Here is a 15,773-nt window from a genome sequence, read left to right as displayed (position 1 = left end):
CGTTCCCGAGAGGAGGAGGAGGAGAAGAGGCTCTGGCAGTGCGACAGCTTTGCTGACACCCAGGTTTGGTGGGTCGGTCGGTCTGTCTGCCCTGGCCCTGCCCACCGCAAGCATCCTGCTATGTTGGGCACAGCCTGCCCCTCCGCATCCCTTAGTGGCGGAGGCCCTTCCATGCTCAGCAAGTGTGCGCCATGAACTGGGACCTCGGAGCAGGGCACGGGGCTAACCTCTGCCGTGGGTGCCTCTGGGACAAGGCACGTTGCGGGAGAGATGTGGCCATATGTGGGTGTATATGGCCCCGTCGGACAGCGGGGCAAGGCACGGTGGTGCATGCGTGCTCTCTGTGGAGGGGCTCCTGCCTTGCACCCAAAGCGGGGTCTGTGGAATGCCCATCATCCACAGGGTCCCCACGGGGAGGCTCAGCCTGGCTGGGGTCTCCCAGGAGACCCTGGTGCTCTGGCAGTCTGGGTTGGGATGCTGTCAGACTTTTACTAGACTGTGCTGTCAGTGGAGTTGGTGGTGCGTGGGAACCTGAGTGTGCATCGGGCTGTCTCTGCTTCCCAGGCTTGCATGAGCTTGGGGGCTGATGTCGTTTTTCTTGGCAGAAGAATTTCATGGTCTTGCCCCCAGGGGTGGCTGTGGGCCTCTGGCTCGGTCCCCTGCCCTGCTGGAGGGTCTCTGCAGGCAGCGGTGGCTCAGTTGCTCTGCCAGCCCTGCACTTTGTTCTCTTTCCAGCTGGGCAGGCTCGAGAGGATGCGAGTTCCCTCCTGGCACAAGGTGCCATGCTTCTGCAAGTGATGGGAGAGACAGCCATGCCTGAACACACTGGCTTCAGACCTAACACATCCCCACACCTCTACTTTGACTCTTTATTTTTGCATCCTTGGCTGCTGTGGGCTCTGCCTACGGCATGTTCGGTGGCTGGAGGTCCTAGCTGCCTGCCCTGTCCAGCCAGCCCACACATACCCACCGGGCAGCAAAAAGCATAGGTGCATGCCTTTTCCTGCTCACCACACATCTTCATCGATGATACTTGCTTGGCAAAAGGTTAAAGAAATACATCTGTCTTTTGTGTCTTGCAGAGCCTGGGGTCAGCGGACAAGAAGGACTTTTACCAGCCAAAGTAAGTGCCAGTAGCTGTGGTGAGTAATTGCATGGAAATTCCCGGTTGGTCCATATTACAGAGCAGCTCTGTGGCTTGCTAAGATTAGACATTTCAATGTACAAGAATAGCTGCTGCAATTACACAAGTGAGGATAACAGTGGAAGGGCTGTCAATCATTTTGACTTCAGGGCATATGCAAATCATTAAATGAGGTCGGAAGGAATCACGACAGCTTGACTGAGCCTGAGGGACAGAGCCAGGACCTGGTGGCCGGGAGTGGGGGATGCAGGGGTGACCTTTACCACCTCTGGTTCCCTCTGCTCTGGGGTTGCACAGCTGAGCTGCTTTGGAGAATTGAAGGGTTTAGTTCTGTGTCTCAACGGGCTGATCTTGAAGCACGTCTTTCCTATCCCGTGCTTTGATGTTGATGCCTGTCGTCTTCCATCCATTGTGTTTTGTAAAGCACGGTGAGCCGCAGGGGTGAGAGGAAAGGAAGAGGCTCTCTGGAGCCACCATATTCATGAACATGAACAAAGGATCTGCAAATCACCCCACTAACATAAGCAGTTGGTTACTTAGCGCGTGCCCTTGGCCATGGCTCTGAGCTGGCTGTGACAGTCCATAAGCAAGCGAGAGCGGAGCACTTATAGCTGTCAACCTCTGAGACCCGTATTAAAATGCAAGGAGACCTTGCACTCGCAGGCCAGTTATGTTGTTGCACCCAGCCTTTGCAGAGCCTCGCTGCAGCATGGCACCTTTGAGGCAAGAAGGTTGTCTCTCTTCTGGAAGGATGCGTCTGATACCGTCATTATTTGGATAACGGCAAAATCTATTAAAAGCCATGCTGAGAAGCTCAGCTCTGGCCCTGACCACTAAGCAGTTGTGTATTGTGCTGCAGAGTATGTCGCGTGTGGGACCTTGTGTTGCTGCTCCTGCTCTGTTTGGGGAAGTGAACATTGTTATGTTATCGCCATTTTTCTTCGAAAGAAAATGCCATAGGTGGTTTTGAAGTTGTGGAACACAGTGCTCTGACATGCAGGATTGTCAGAGGAGCGTGGTTTTGGAAGAATCAGAAGGAATTGGTTTGAGGAAATTTCTCCTCCAAAAGTCACTGTCCTTCTGCACTTGCTCTTTCTTTGCTGCTTTCCAAAACTGCTTCCCAGTGGTGCCCGAGCATGCAGTGAGCACCAAGGCAGCATCCTTGGTCCACGTCACTCTTAGCATCAAAGGAGGCATGTCCAAGATGCACTGGGGATGGCAGGCCGTGTCACAGGGCACCTTATGGAGCTGCCTGCTCACTGTCTGTGATGGGGAGCGCAAGTGTCGGGTGCATGTGTGTTCTTCAGTTATCTGCTGGCTCTTCTTCCTTTATGCCACCAAAAGTTTTTAAAACTTAGCGCTAGTCTCCTAGGTCTGTACTGAAAAGTCTGATTTCAGGGAGCTCCTCTGTTCCCTCTCCCCAAGGCAGTGCTGATCATTGGCTTTCCAAGACTGTTGGCAGCTAAAGACTTCTGAAAATACTGCCAGAGCCATTTCCCAGGCTGTTTAATCCCACACGGCTTTCTGGGAGATCAGAGGGATATCCCAGGAGGTTATGGAGTCATCGTGGACGCAACAACAAAATGAACACACATTTGGCAAAGGACTTCTAACCGTGCTTTTGTGACGTCTACCAACAGTTGTCCAAGATTTCAGTGCTTCTTATTGTAGCGCTGTTATGTGCTTATGTAGAGTGTGTCTTTTGACAAGCAGGCTTAAAAAAGATTGAAGCGTCTCTAGTGTCCCCATTCCAGCTGAAGCTTTTGTAAGGCTTTAAGTAAGAGATTTGGAGGAAATACATGAAGAGCTCTTACTCTTCGGTTTTCCTGTGGGGTGGTTTTGGCGGTAGGTAGCAACAATTATAGTGCTACATTTATAGCTCGTCTCATCAGAGAAATGGGGGATGTTTCTCTACGTTAAGTGGGAGAACGTGGGCTTCCCGTCTCACTGGAGTTGCAGAGCTGTTGGGTCAGAGTGGTGGGTGCTGGTGCAGAAGGTCTCATAGATACAGGGTGTCTTATCGGCGCTGTCTTGTTCCTCTGTGCCATGAGGCCATAGGACCTCCATGGTTTGGCCAAGTGGCTTGTGATATCAGCTGTAACTGCGCTAATCATAACGTTATGACTCTGGTTAATGCCCATCCTATTTACGTTCCTCAGTGGGTGTTTTGGAGTTGCAACTGGTACAGTTTGTGACTGTGCTGTTGCCTGGTACCACTGCCCCCATCCAATTTGGCTTTTTGATCCACCAGCTGATGCTGGCACCGTTGCTGTTGCAGGCAGACCTGGTCTTGTTGCTGCAGCCCATCTGCAAGGCTGGGCCATGTGCCTTACAGAGGCCCTCAGCCTCTGACAGGACTGGAGCTGGTCTTCCTCAGCAGAGAAAGATCTCTGGCAGCTGCCAGAGGTCTGGTGGACCTGCCAAGGTCTCGGGAGACCTCAGCGCTTCTGCAGCAGTTCTGCAGACGTGCTCCCTGAGCCCTGGGCAAGGTGGTGGCCAGCAGCCAGAGCATGGGAAACAGCTGGTTCCCAGAGCTGAGCCGAGCCGTGGTGGTTCATGAACGCATCTGTGTGGTGAGGCCGGTGACCTGAGAGAAGTCTGTCAGCAGATGGCTGCCCCCCCCAGCCCTCATGTGCCAGAGCAAACTTGACTGTGCCTCTGCTTTTCCTTTTCTGTGCTTCAGAGGCAGCAGTTTACCCTGCCGACCAAACCCCTTGCACTGTAGGAGCGGGGTCAGAGCATCCCTGCTCTCGGATCAGTGGTTTGGGGGTCTCACAGCAGATGTAGGTTATAGAAAAAGAAAAAGGAAAGGCACACATGCCAGAAATCTGAGCAGTGGGTTTTATCACCACTTGTCCTGGGAGTGAATTTTGCTCCGTTCCTGCCACGTTCGGAAGCTTTCTCTGATCAGGTGTCCTCCTTCTCCCTGTACATTGTCAGCTGAGTTTCCTTGTGTCACCCTGAGTGACTCCTTTCCTTCCTTTGTTGCCTCTTCCCTTCAGAAATGGAAAAGCTGTCATTATGTTCCCTCACCCCATAATTACCATTGGTCTATCTCAGCGAGCAGTAGGGTGTTTCCTAAGCGCCTGGAATAGTCCAGTGCTCATCAAGGGTATGGAGAGGTGTCTACCCTCACCCACCAGCCTTTGATGGCCTTTACCCTAGGCTCTTCCCCTCTGCCCAGTCCATCCAAGAGTTTTTAAGGTACAGATCTCCTGCTGGGTTGCCCCAAACATAGTGTGGCAAGCACAGAGGAAAGTGTAATAAAGGTGGACCTCCATTGCAGGAAGTCAGAGGTGCCCAGGATGGAACGACCAGAGCTGAAATGATGTTGCTGCCTGCTCTGGGGGAGGCACTTTTACTTCCAAGGGTTTCAGTGAGGGTGCTTATGGATGTTCATGCAAGAGTTGGCCCGTGTCGGGAGTTGTGACTCTTGGTTTTTAGTGTGTCTGGGAGGTAATGTTCCCTCTTTCCATGTTAAATGGAAGGATGCAGCCTGAGTCAAGAAGGCTGAAGCATTAATCTTAAAAAAAATTACATCACTTGAGAAGTGAATGGACTAGAGACCACCATAGGAAGAACAGGCACATGAAGAGCTCCTGTGGCTGAAATACCTGCGAGGAGCCTGGAGTATTGGGAATGGGCACAAGTCCAGCAGCGAGCCAATGTCTACACGGGTTTCCTCACCTACACTGGCTGCTCCAGCCATCCCGTGCAAACAGGTACAGATGCCTTCCTGTGTTTCCAAAGCAGGTTGTTCAGATGTCAGAATGATATATCCCAACGTAATAATTCTCATCTGATGCAGTTGGGGCATGTACCTCTCCCGTCGCAACCCTGCCCGGAGCCCCACTCTGTCTGGGATCTAGCCAGTGTTTGTAGGGACCAGGGAAGAAACATCTCATGGGCTGAGTCCAGCCCCTGAGCTGCTTGCTCCTTTGTCAACCTGATTTTGGAAGCTGCTAATACAACTGTAATGTTGTTAGAATGTCAGGGCTTCCAGAGGTCCTTCTAAATTTCTGACAGAGGGCCCTTGACTGCTTTGTCAAGGAGGTTTCCTGAGCAGGGACCTGCTGGCTGAAGACCCAGGTACACCATGCTCAGACACAGGAATAGGGTCTCCTGGGACAGGCAGTTTTGCTTAATAACCCTCCTGGCAGGGCTGCATGGAAGTGTCTTGACAGGAACCAAGAAAGACTGGTGTGTTTGCTAATTCCCCCTGGCACATATTTGCTGTTCAGTGTCAGGTACCAACTGGAACTCAGTTTCTTCGAACCCAGAAAGAAATTTTGGTAGTAATAACAATCATAAAACCTCTAGCAAATGTAGACTGAAATACCTGGGTTTAATTAAAGTGCCACTGACTTGCTGCAGGAGCTGCTTGTGCTCCCTCCCCATGCTGTCTCCTCTGCTGGGAGCAATGCTCATCTGTCAAGAGAGTTGTCACTTGGGAGCAGTTAATATTTGCCAAGCACTTTGAGGTGTCAAGAGAGACACTGCTATAGCGACACAAAATGCTCTCCATTGATCCACTCCTTCAGTCCCTTGGGACGATGTGGCCATGCTGAAGAGACCTGATGTCTCAGAGCCCATTTGTGCTCCAGCAGAATCCCACAGCCCTTTTATACAGGCACCTCGTGGCTCTGTCTCCATTTCAGATTAAAGGCTGCCACCCGCCTTCTGTGCTTAAGCCTCAGACGTGTAAACACACAAGGAACCTTTGAAACCACCTTACATAAAGCAGCAGCTCATGTTTGTTTTGCTTTGCAGTCTTCATTACGCCAAGGTGTCTCTACAGCTAATTCGTTGTCACCCTGCTCTTAAAGCAGAACATTTCATTTATTAGACTAAAACCTTTCTGTGCCAGCACTTAGATGAAAGTGAGTGTTTTGTTGCTGAATCATTATCTTGTAAAACCGTGGTGGTTTTAAGGATCTAGAAATCAGTATTTACATCTTGGAAGCATTAAGGGCCATCATAATAAGCTAGATGTGTTCCTAAGCTGGGTGTTCATTTCACTGCTTCCTTAACTCAGACATTACTGTTACAGTAATGATGATAATAACACATATATATGTTACATTTGACTTCTTTTGCGGTGGCTGAGAGTCATTCGGCTGGGATGCTCTTCAGGTAGTTCAGGTTCACCTGCACAGTACCAAGCAGTGGAAGGAGGATGCAGAGGGAAAGGGGGGAGTAAGAGACAGTGCAGGTGATGCAAGGGGAGCGGTGGGGTAGGAGAAGCAATGCTGAGGCCACCTTTCTGTACTGGAGCCACGGGATACTCAACGCTGCAAGAAACTGCCCCAAAACTGCCTTCACAGGGTTGGAGAATGCTTCTCCCAGCTTTGGTTGTAGGAAAGGATGAAGCGCCATCACCAGCATCTCTGGTGGCAGCAGGATGGCAGAGCTGGGGGGGGGATGGAAGAGAGGTGATGGGGCCTGTGGGGTGGGTGCCCCTTGGACAGGTGCAGGTTGGCAGCTGAAGGGGAGCAGAGCCCTCCAGAAGGGACCAGGAGCATGGGCTCCTAGCTTCCAACCCCAAATCCTGGCTAAGCCAGTTTTCTGAAGAGTCAGGGAGTTAACTCCTCCACACGCAACGTAATTGAGTGAAGAAGATTACAATGCTGGTCCGGGTATCCTAGCAGCGCGGTCTGAGCTATTGAAACTTTACAGCAAGCTTAAAAAATATTTCCCCTGGGGTTTGGCCAGTGGATTCAGAGCCTGAGTTTCAGGCAGGTGGAGGGGCTTTAAGCCTCTCTGAATGCTGGGAAAGGAAGGGAATCCTGGAAAGGCACTTTGGAGAAATGTCATGCTTCAACAAATGCCAGTCTGGGGCTGGAGAGCAGAGCTGGCCCAGAGAAGACAGGGAGCGGAGGCTTAGCAGAAGCAGGTATGAGTGGTGGGAGGTAGCTGACGGTGTGGCAGAGAGTTGCCTTGGACATTTGCAGCGGGTGCAGGAGACCGGCTGGTACTCCAGCCTCTGAACAGTTCTGCAGCTTTCCTTCCAGCCTTCAAAAGGCGTCCCGTGCCCTGTGGCATGCTGATCTTTTGAGCTAGGGCTGCCCAGTCTCTCCCAGTAATGCCCTGAGCCCAGAAAGGCTTGGCTGCTCTGGGGAGGAGGGGTTCTGCCCTGGGGAGGGCTGGTGCTGCTCCTTGCCCTGATGCTGTTTGGAGGGTGATGGGTGCTGTGGTGTGCCAGGCTGGGGCTGCGCAGCCCCTCCAGCCCTGGCAGCCCCCCGAGGGGTGCAAGTGTGCCACTTCAGGGCCTTGCAATGGGGCAGGAGGGTAGTCTACATCTCCAGCCTCATGGGAATGGTTTTGTCCCCCCAAAGAGCATTTACTGTGCTGCTGGGAGCACCGGCTCCGGCTCCTCTTAGCTCTGTGGCTGCAGAGGAAACAGGACACAGCCTTGACAGGGAGCGGTGTGAGCAGAGGTCAGTTGGAAGCTCAGAGATCGAGGAGGCAATAGCCCCGCTGATTCACCCTGTAGCACCTGGGCTATCTGCCCAGGCTAATACCGCTATTTGCTTTTGAAGCTGGGAAAGCTGGCGCCGATCTGTGCCCAGTGAGGCGAGTGGGGCCCTGTGCTGAGGGTCCGGCTGTCCTGCTGCTGCCCCCTTCTCCAGGTTATGTGCCTGATAGGTCCTGCTGAAGACCACTGATTTTGTAAAGTATAATTGAATACAACTCTTATTAATTTTCTTTTTTATTGCTTGTTGTGGGGGCCCCTACACCTGCTGGAGCTGGAGGACTGTGGTGGGGTGCTCTACACTCAGATTTATAAGGACAGAGATGCCCTGGATGACAGCAGGACCGTTGATATCCTGAGTTAAATATCTTGGCCAGAGGGAGGTCGGGACAAGGAACCGCTTGGTTTCAGCAGTCCCTTGAGCCCAGGGGACAGGAGGAGGAGTTGTTGGGGCTGGTTGAACCCGTGCTGCCCTGCTCTGGGTGCCCAGGCCAGGGGACCACTGGTCCACCCGCTTGCAGCATGCTAGCTCTCCAGCTGGGAATGGCCGTCCCAGACCTGGTGGTAGAACAAAGTTTTGGGTTTTGTTGTTTCTGTACAGCTTTTAATGTGTTAAGTGAGGTTGTGATGTAGGCTCTTACTGTGCCGGTTGTCATAGAAACTTGAAGGTTTTTTTCTCCTATCCCCCCAGCCCCTTTCTTTAAACCAAAGCAGGGTTGGGGGTTTTTCTTCCCCCTGTAATTTCAGTTCCAGTCCAATTAAAAACCTGCCTGACCCTGATTCCCCATCTCCAGCACTGCCACACAAGGACTCAGTGTCTTTATGTTGCGCTTCCTTTTGTCCCAACCGAAGGGTGCGTGTTTCCGTGAACCAGGCACTTCCCCAGTAGCACTAGGTGGGCTTCTGTCCGCATGGGCCCCCCACTGGGGTTGGGGCTGGTCCTCAGCCTGTGCCCCTCTGCGGTGCCTTTGGGTAGCAGATCTGCTCGCTCACCATGGGGTACCTCTCCTTGCTGCTTCTTCTGAAACCAGGGAGCTGAGTGGGCATGGCCGCTTGGTGCCCAGTTGCTGGAGGTCCCCGCTCCTTTGGTGGAGACATTGAAATGGCATCTGCCTGCCCCGCTGGTCTGAATCTGGGGCTGTCTGCCCCTCTCACGGGATGGGAGGACAATGCTGCCAGCTCAGAGCCAAGACTGGCACGGAAGCCACCTATGCACCAGCTGCAGCCGTTCTGCATTTGCTACACTCTGCATTAATCATGAAAAGGGAATCGAGCGTAGGAAGATGGGCATTTTTTAACAAAATAACCAAGGCTGTGTTCTCCCCTAAGCAAGAGAGCAAAGTGTTTGCTGTAGTGAGTCAACACAGAGATGCTTTGGCATGGGAGGTAACACTCCCACCCACAGCAGCCGTTGGTCCCACAGCTGGGTACCAAGAGGGAGAAGTGGGTCAAGGTGTTTCCCAAGCTGCTTGGCCAGCACTCTTTGTTGGTGTTTCTCCAAGAGCTGTGAGAGTTCCTTTCCTGCATGCTTTGCTCCTGGCACGAGACTTGATGGGGACTCCTCACAGATAGCCAGGCTTCTAGCTCTGAACCTTGCCTTTGAGGAGCTAGCACCCATCTTCGCTGCTCAGTGCCTCCCCATCTCCTCGCTGCTCCAAGGCCAGTGCTATCTCCTGAGTCACCCATCTTCACTGTGATGCGTGGCAGGGCTTAGCCTCGGAGCTCCAGTTAGCTACTGGGATTCACTTGTGTGAATTTAGGTACGAAAGGGACCATTAGATCACGCTGTTTGGCCTCCTGCGTGCTGTAGGGATGTAAATGCTGCCCACGTGCTCCTTGGTGAGCTGAAGAGGTTGTGGTTGCCCTCTGAGAGGTATCTAATCCTCTGAGCATCTCCCAGAGGTATCTAATCCTGAGCTGAAACTCATTTGAACTTGTTGGGCTTCAGCTCCCAGTCCCTGGCTCTCTGTGTGTCTCACTGGGTAAGAGCGGTTGACACTGGTCTGGGTTGGGGAAGGGGCAGCAGGATTTTTGTGAATAAACTCAATATAGCTCAAGTCTTTCGCAGCAGGATATTTTCTCCAGCACTGGGATCGATTTTGTGACTCATCCCTCCAGCCTCTCTGCTTTTTTAGTGTCCCCTTTTAAACGTGGGCACCTTAATTGCAGGAGTGTTTCTGTGTCAGTCTCAGCAGTGCAATACGTATAACTCTCCTCTCCCCCAAGAACTGCATCAGCTCTTTTCATCACAGCATCACATTAGAGCCTTGTCTTGGGTTGGTCACCCGTGGTGACCCCTGAGCCTTTCTGGAGGCTCTCTCTTGTCTGGGATACAGTCACTGTTCATAAATACGGCCTGAAATCCTTCTCCGTAGGTGTGTCATTCTGCACTGGGCTGCATTAACATATACAGTGTTTGAATGGGCTCAGCATTACCAAGCAACCCACATTTCACTCTCTCCTCATCAATATTTACCGTTACATCAATCTTCCTGTCATCTGCTAATTTTTTTGAGTGAGGATTTTATATTTTCTTCTCGATCATCAATGAAAATATCGACTAGCATGCTCCCAATGGAACCTTGCTAACGATTCCCCATTGACAACTTCTGTTTGAGACCTGTCAGACGGCTCTTAATCTATTTAACATGCTTTATTGATACTGTATAGTACTATCTTCTAAAATCAGAATGTCAAGAAGCACTTAGCACTCTGCCTGCACAGCCGTAACGTACATGGTGCCTTTTTCAGCTCAGCCTATATTCGCTAAAGAGTGACATCGGACTCATTTGACAAGATCTCTTTTCCACAAAGACATGCTGACTGACTTTAATTATAACTTACATCCTTTAATTATTTCTTAATTTAATTCCAGATGAGCCCTGGCTTCTGGGTCTTATATCAGGCTGACCATTTAGTAGTTAACTAGGTCATCTTCACTGCTGGGTGTGAATGTTGCTGTCAAGGAGCCATTTGCCATCTGGACGTGGAAGCCCAAAGTTTGCTCAAAACAAGCAGCAGAGCCCAGAAAACTCTCCCCAGATTTGGGGACATGTTATCTGTGCTGGCTGTTTAGTGCTATTTGGCCGCCTTAGATGTAGGTGATACTAATAGTTTAGGTAAGCTTTATCTCTCCTAGGAAGTACGTTACTCTCCTTTTTTCCCCAAACGCAGACTAAGTATCTGTTGACCATGTTTGGGTTTTCTGCGTCATTATGAGCAGTCCTACAGCCTCTGCATAAAAATGGTCCTATCGCTCGTTAAAAATGGAGCTATTGCTAGAATTTGTTTGGCTCCCAATAGGAGATTTTACATGTCCAGCCATGCATTTCCCCCTTCTTTCCCCTTCTTTAGTTTCCCTTATCAGTTTCCTACACATTGTAATTTTTCGTGTGTATTGACCACTCTTTATTTTATATTCTATTTCCACTCTGAGCCTTCATTTAGCAAAGCGGATTTTTAAGTGAGTTGCTCATTTTCCTGACTATGAAATTAGGACTTTACAGACATTCAGTGAACTCCCCTTAAAGAACTCTTCTTTTTTTCACTCTTTTTTCAAAGTCTTTCTTGACAGTCAGTTTTATCGCATCTCCCAGGATGTGAAAATAGCCATTTTGCAGTACGGAGCGTGCGCAATGTTGCCTGCCCCCATCTTCTTGTTGGTCCATGGGGATTGCTGCCAGCCTGGGCTGCCTCTCTGGGCACCCAGCGATAGCTTGACCTTTTGTCACCTGCTGTGCATTACCTTCTGCCTTGAAAAGTTATCAACTACAGTGTTTAGAAATGCACGTGGTTGTTTTATTGCTGGCTCCGTGAGTCTTCTAGTGTGCGACTCGCAAACCCAAATCCTTTCTAATGTATTATTTCTTTCTAACCCGAGAATATGTATTTAAGGTTGAGCTCCTGCAGTCCTGTGCTGGCTCAGGTATGATGTGCTGTGCCTCTTCCCAGTACTTGGTAAGAAGGCAAATCTGTATTTCTTCAAGTACTAACTGCTAAAAGATCTGTAGTTCTAAAGAAAAAATATAATGGCATGTATTATAAGTATACAGTGCCCTCCTCTTCCTTCCCTGCCGCCCCTCCTATGCAGAGACTTCTGATCACTTAAATAATCGTAGCAGGTTTCAGTAGTGTTGAGTGCATTAAATTTCTGCTCGTGGGTGAAAATTTCCTGTTCCTCGTGCTCCTTTCCCAACCTCGCTGCCTTGCATCATCTCAAGACCTTGCTGCTTTGCCCATCAGCAGCACAGCATGAGCAAGGTCTCTGATACTCTTCCCTAGAACAACCACAGATTAATCTGGCTTTTTATTCAAATACACAGTCCTGGTATTTTGTCTCCATGCTTTCACCTGGGGTGCCAGATAGACAGCTGGGCCACAGAACCATCAGCAGCTATATCAGCCTGCACTCTCTTCAGAAGCTTGTCCTCACCTAAGACCACCTTCACCATGGCCAGCCCAGCTAGTATCTGAGCACTTTGCCGTGCGGCAGCACCAGAGGTTGCCTTGTGCTCATCTGCCAGAGATGCTGTTCTGTAGAAGAGCATTTTGTTGTTCCTGAGCCCACTGGCAGGCGGAATCTCCTGGGAAAGACTGGCCGGTTGCAATGTCCTTCCAAATCAATCTACACTCTTCACATTGTCTCCAGCACGGTTGTCTTCCTTCTGCTTTGCTCCGGCAGGGACCACACACGAAGCACAGCGTGTGCTGGGACTGGTGGCTCTGCTGCCCTTCTCCGAGCTGCCTGAGCTCCTGAGAAGCAAGAATTGCTGGCAGTGGTGGAAATGACAGTATTAACCTTGAGAGCAATCAGCTGGGTCTCTGTGAGCTGCAGTGTTGGTGTTTCTCCTCCGGCTCTTTGGTCTGGGAGGGATAATCAGGCTGAATATGCTGATTTACTTGGGCTGTACTGGGCAGACTGTGGGGAGACATGTAGATAGCGCTAATTTGCTCAGGCAACAGTGTGTCTAAGGACATTAAAGGAGGAAAATACATTGTCTTTACTGCATCCTGACAAAGCAGTGTGCACAGAGGTGAGACCTAAGGCTTTGAGCTTTCCTGCAGTTTTCTAGCATTAACAAAGATAGGATTCAGCATAGTGCGGTGATTCCCAGGAGATGTGCAGCGGGAAGGGACAAGGGTGTGGGTGCTTGGTTGTCTCTTCAGGCATGGGACATCATGTAAAAGGGCACCACCTCCAGCATCACCATCTAATTTATGGGGAAATTAATTCCTCCTCCAGAAGCGCCTCATCTCTGCATGAACTGCATAGGGAGCTGGGGCAGCTAGCTGAGATCTCTGCCACCAGTCTTGCCACTGGCGTCTTTCAGCATGTCCAGAAGCTGCAGCTGAAGATAGGATGAGCCTATAATAATTACTGAAGAAACACTGGATAATGGTATTTATACCTAATTAAAGACTTGACTGGATCAAGCTGTGGACAGCATGGGCAGGTTGACTTTGGGGCAACTTTGGGGCATTTTACTGCAGGGCTGTGAGAGATCTGCTGAACCCTGAGCCGCAAGAAAACACCTTCTTGCCCCACAGTAAATAAAAATGCCTGCAGTGCTTTGGGGAAATGGGCTGGAGAAGGAGGCAAAAGAAACTCTAGGGCCTGCAAAATCCCATTTTTACATTTAAAAATAGAAAAACAAAGCCCTCCAAAAAGCTTGAATGCCTCAAGAAAACCTCTGCAGCTGACAGTGCTCAAGCAGGGGCCGCTATAGGTTTTTCTTTGCGGTATGAGGTAGGAAGGAAAAAGCACCCAGGGAGGGAAAGCTCAGCTGCATTCATTCTCCCCCTCGGATGTCAGAGATGCTTTGTTTTCCAGAAATGCTTATTATTCATACAGCTATCTCATTAGACAGCTGAAACACAGCTCCAGCTTGGGGCTGATCGTGGCCCAGGCCCTACTGTGGAGCTGTGTAGCATCTCGGCTTTCCACCCTGCGGGAAGTCCTCCTGGAGCTGGCAGCGTGGTACTTGGCGCCTGCCTTGGGGCACCAGTGCCAGTCGTAGTTCGCTCATCTTTTTCCCACTGCGTTCCTGTTTTCTTCCTCTTTTAATCAAAGGTTTTGTCCTGGATCATAGGCCACCATCTAGCAGATGTGCGGGCTTAGCATTGCTTGTCTTGAGGATCCTTCAGCTCTAGGCACCAATCTTCCCGAAGAAGGTACAGCACAAGAGCTGCTATCTCCAGAAGTTTCCCTCGTTCCCAGATGTTTCCAGTAAGCCCCTCTGCCTGCACACAGTGTCTTGACTGCCTGCGTCAGGGCCAGGTTGGCAAGCCCGGTTGTGCTGGATCCATATTCTGCAATGCGTCCACTCGGCTTTGCCATTTCCAGACCGACTGGGTGGCTCTGAGGATGGGGAGGACTCTGCTTCTGGGCTTTTATCGAGCTTCTGTGTCCTCCCACTTCCCCCCAGCTGGCAAGTGTTGCTGGAAGCTCTGGTTTGAACCAAAAACCAGTCTCAGACTTCTAACCAGTTTCTAACCATCTCAGAGAGGTTTCTAACCATCTTGGTTTTGCTGCTGCAAGTTAGTGGCTTCACAAGCAATGAAGCCAATCTCTGAAGGTGGGGAGGAGACAGCGTGGCTGCCACTGAAGACATTGGTCTTGCTTCACTGAGAGTGTCCTGCGGAGTCCCACCTTTGGGATTTTGTTGACTGGCCGGAGCCACCAGTGCTGTCACCAGGAGGGATCATGCGCCTCCCGGCGCGCTTCACTGCAGTCGGCAGTGAGTCCAGCGTGATGGATCCCACCTCCTCCCAGTGGTGCAGAGTCCTGGGGGATCTCCTAGCCGCAAGACCCTGCTCGCCTGAGCAGCCGGGATGCTGGAGGGGGTGTCAGCCACAGCGAATGTGAAACCTGAAATATTTGTACACAAAGGCCACGCTGAAATCCCCATCCCGGTCCAGACATCAGAGGTGTCATTTTTGATTTCCCAAACACAGAGAGAGCCCTTTCAGCCCTGGCCTGCTCAGACACTGCAGCTTTAATGTCCAAGCACCCAGCATGTTTCCACTCCCCTCAAATGCATCAATCAGGTCTCGGTGAGGCTCTGAAAGAGCCAGTTTGTTAAACAAACACACTTAGTGTAAAAAGTTTATTCCAGTTAATTAGGACTTCATTGCAATGGAAACAAATTACCCAGCTGTCATCTGCCAAGGCAAACAGCAACGGGGGAGAGGGGGTCCTGGCCAGGCGAGAGACAAACAGCCATCTCAGGCAACCTTATTTATGGACTTTTTATGTATTTCTGTATTTATTTGGACATTCCTGAGCTGGAGAGCTGGGTTGTTGCCGAGCCGCATGCCCCAGCACTTGCACAGCGGAGGCTGTCACCGGCGGCAGGTTATCTGCCTGTGGGGCTCCCAGGCAAAGAGCTGGCCCTGGCCTGGGCTGGTGCTGCCTGTGGGGACCCGGGGGCTGGTGTCTGTGTCCCTGGGCACATCCCTTTGGGCTTGTCCAGGGTTCTTGCTTCAGAGATGGAGGGCGAGGTGCTGGATGTGCAAGTGATGGGCAGGTCACGGCAAGTTGCCGGTCCCTGCTCACTGATGGAGATGGAGGATGCGGGGGTCCCTGGACGGAGCAGCGGGGTAGGGAGGCGCTCAGGAGGGCTGGGGGCTGGCGGTCACTGGGAGCTTTTCCCAAGCCAGGGACTCCCACGCTTCCGTGGTTCCCTGCCCTTGCAGCAGCATGCCCTGTGTCTGCATTGACCCCAGGTACGAGTCCCCATCCCTTCCGTAGCTTTATTCTCCCCTCCCAGCCCAGGCAATTAACTTTTAGGCAGGGGAGGCATAAGTGCTGCCTGATGAGACTCCCACTCATTTCCAGCTCATTTTATTTAAACAAACACCCCATCGACACCCTTTTTTCCTCCTAGAGCTTTTATTGAAAAAGAGGGAGAAAGGAGGAGCTGGGATGGGGGATAGGGAAGCTGGGAGGCACGCAGGGAGCAGAGCTCGGTGGGAGCCGGAGGCCATGTGAATCCCACAGGAGCGCCGGACAGGAAGGTGCTGGCTCCCGCAACCGGCGCGCGGAAGCAGCAGATAAACCCGCGGGATTAGCAGCGTGTATCGTTGCAGGAGAGCAGCATCCCCTTCCTGGAGCATTAGTCACCCGAGCCTGACGCCGGGGCGGGGGAGGCAAGTGCA

The 15,773-nt window shown here is 51.3% G+C and overlaps 1 protein-coding gene across 9 annotated transcripts in view; it reads left to right on the top strand.

Annotated features, from left to right (window-relative positions):
* The window catches only part of LOC138690478 (ankyrin repeat and fibronectin type-III domain-containing protein 1-like), a 256,553-nt gene that overhangs the window by 180,670 nt on the left and 60,110 nt on the right, over positions 1 to 15,773 (top strand). For all 9 annotated transcript variants that reach the window (XM_069809572.1, XM_069809571.1, XM_069809569.1 and 6 more), the window contains one exon: positions 1,083 to 1,123. In XM_069809572.1, coding sequence (XP_069665673.1) covers positions 1,083 to 1,123 — 41 coding nt within the window. The remainder of the gene's footprint in view (positions 1 to 1,082; positions 1,124 to 15,773) is intronic.

Source organism: Haliaeetus albicilla, chromosome 22, assembly GCF_947461875.1.
Source record: "Haliaeetus albicilla chromosome 22, bHalAlb1.1, whole genome shotgun sequence".
Classification (NCBI taxonomy): Eukaryota; Metazoa; Chordata; class Aves; order Accipitriformes; family Accipitridae; genus Haliaeetus; species Haliaeetus albicilla.
This window is presented reverse-complemented; position numbering and strand designations above follow the sequence as displayed.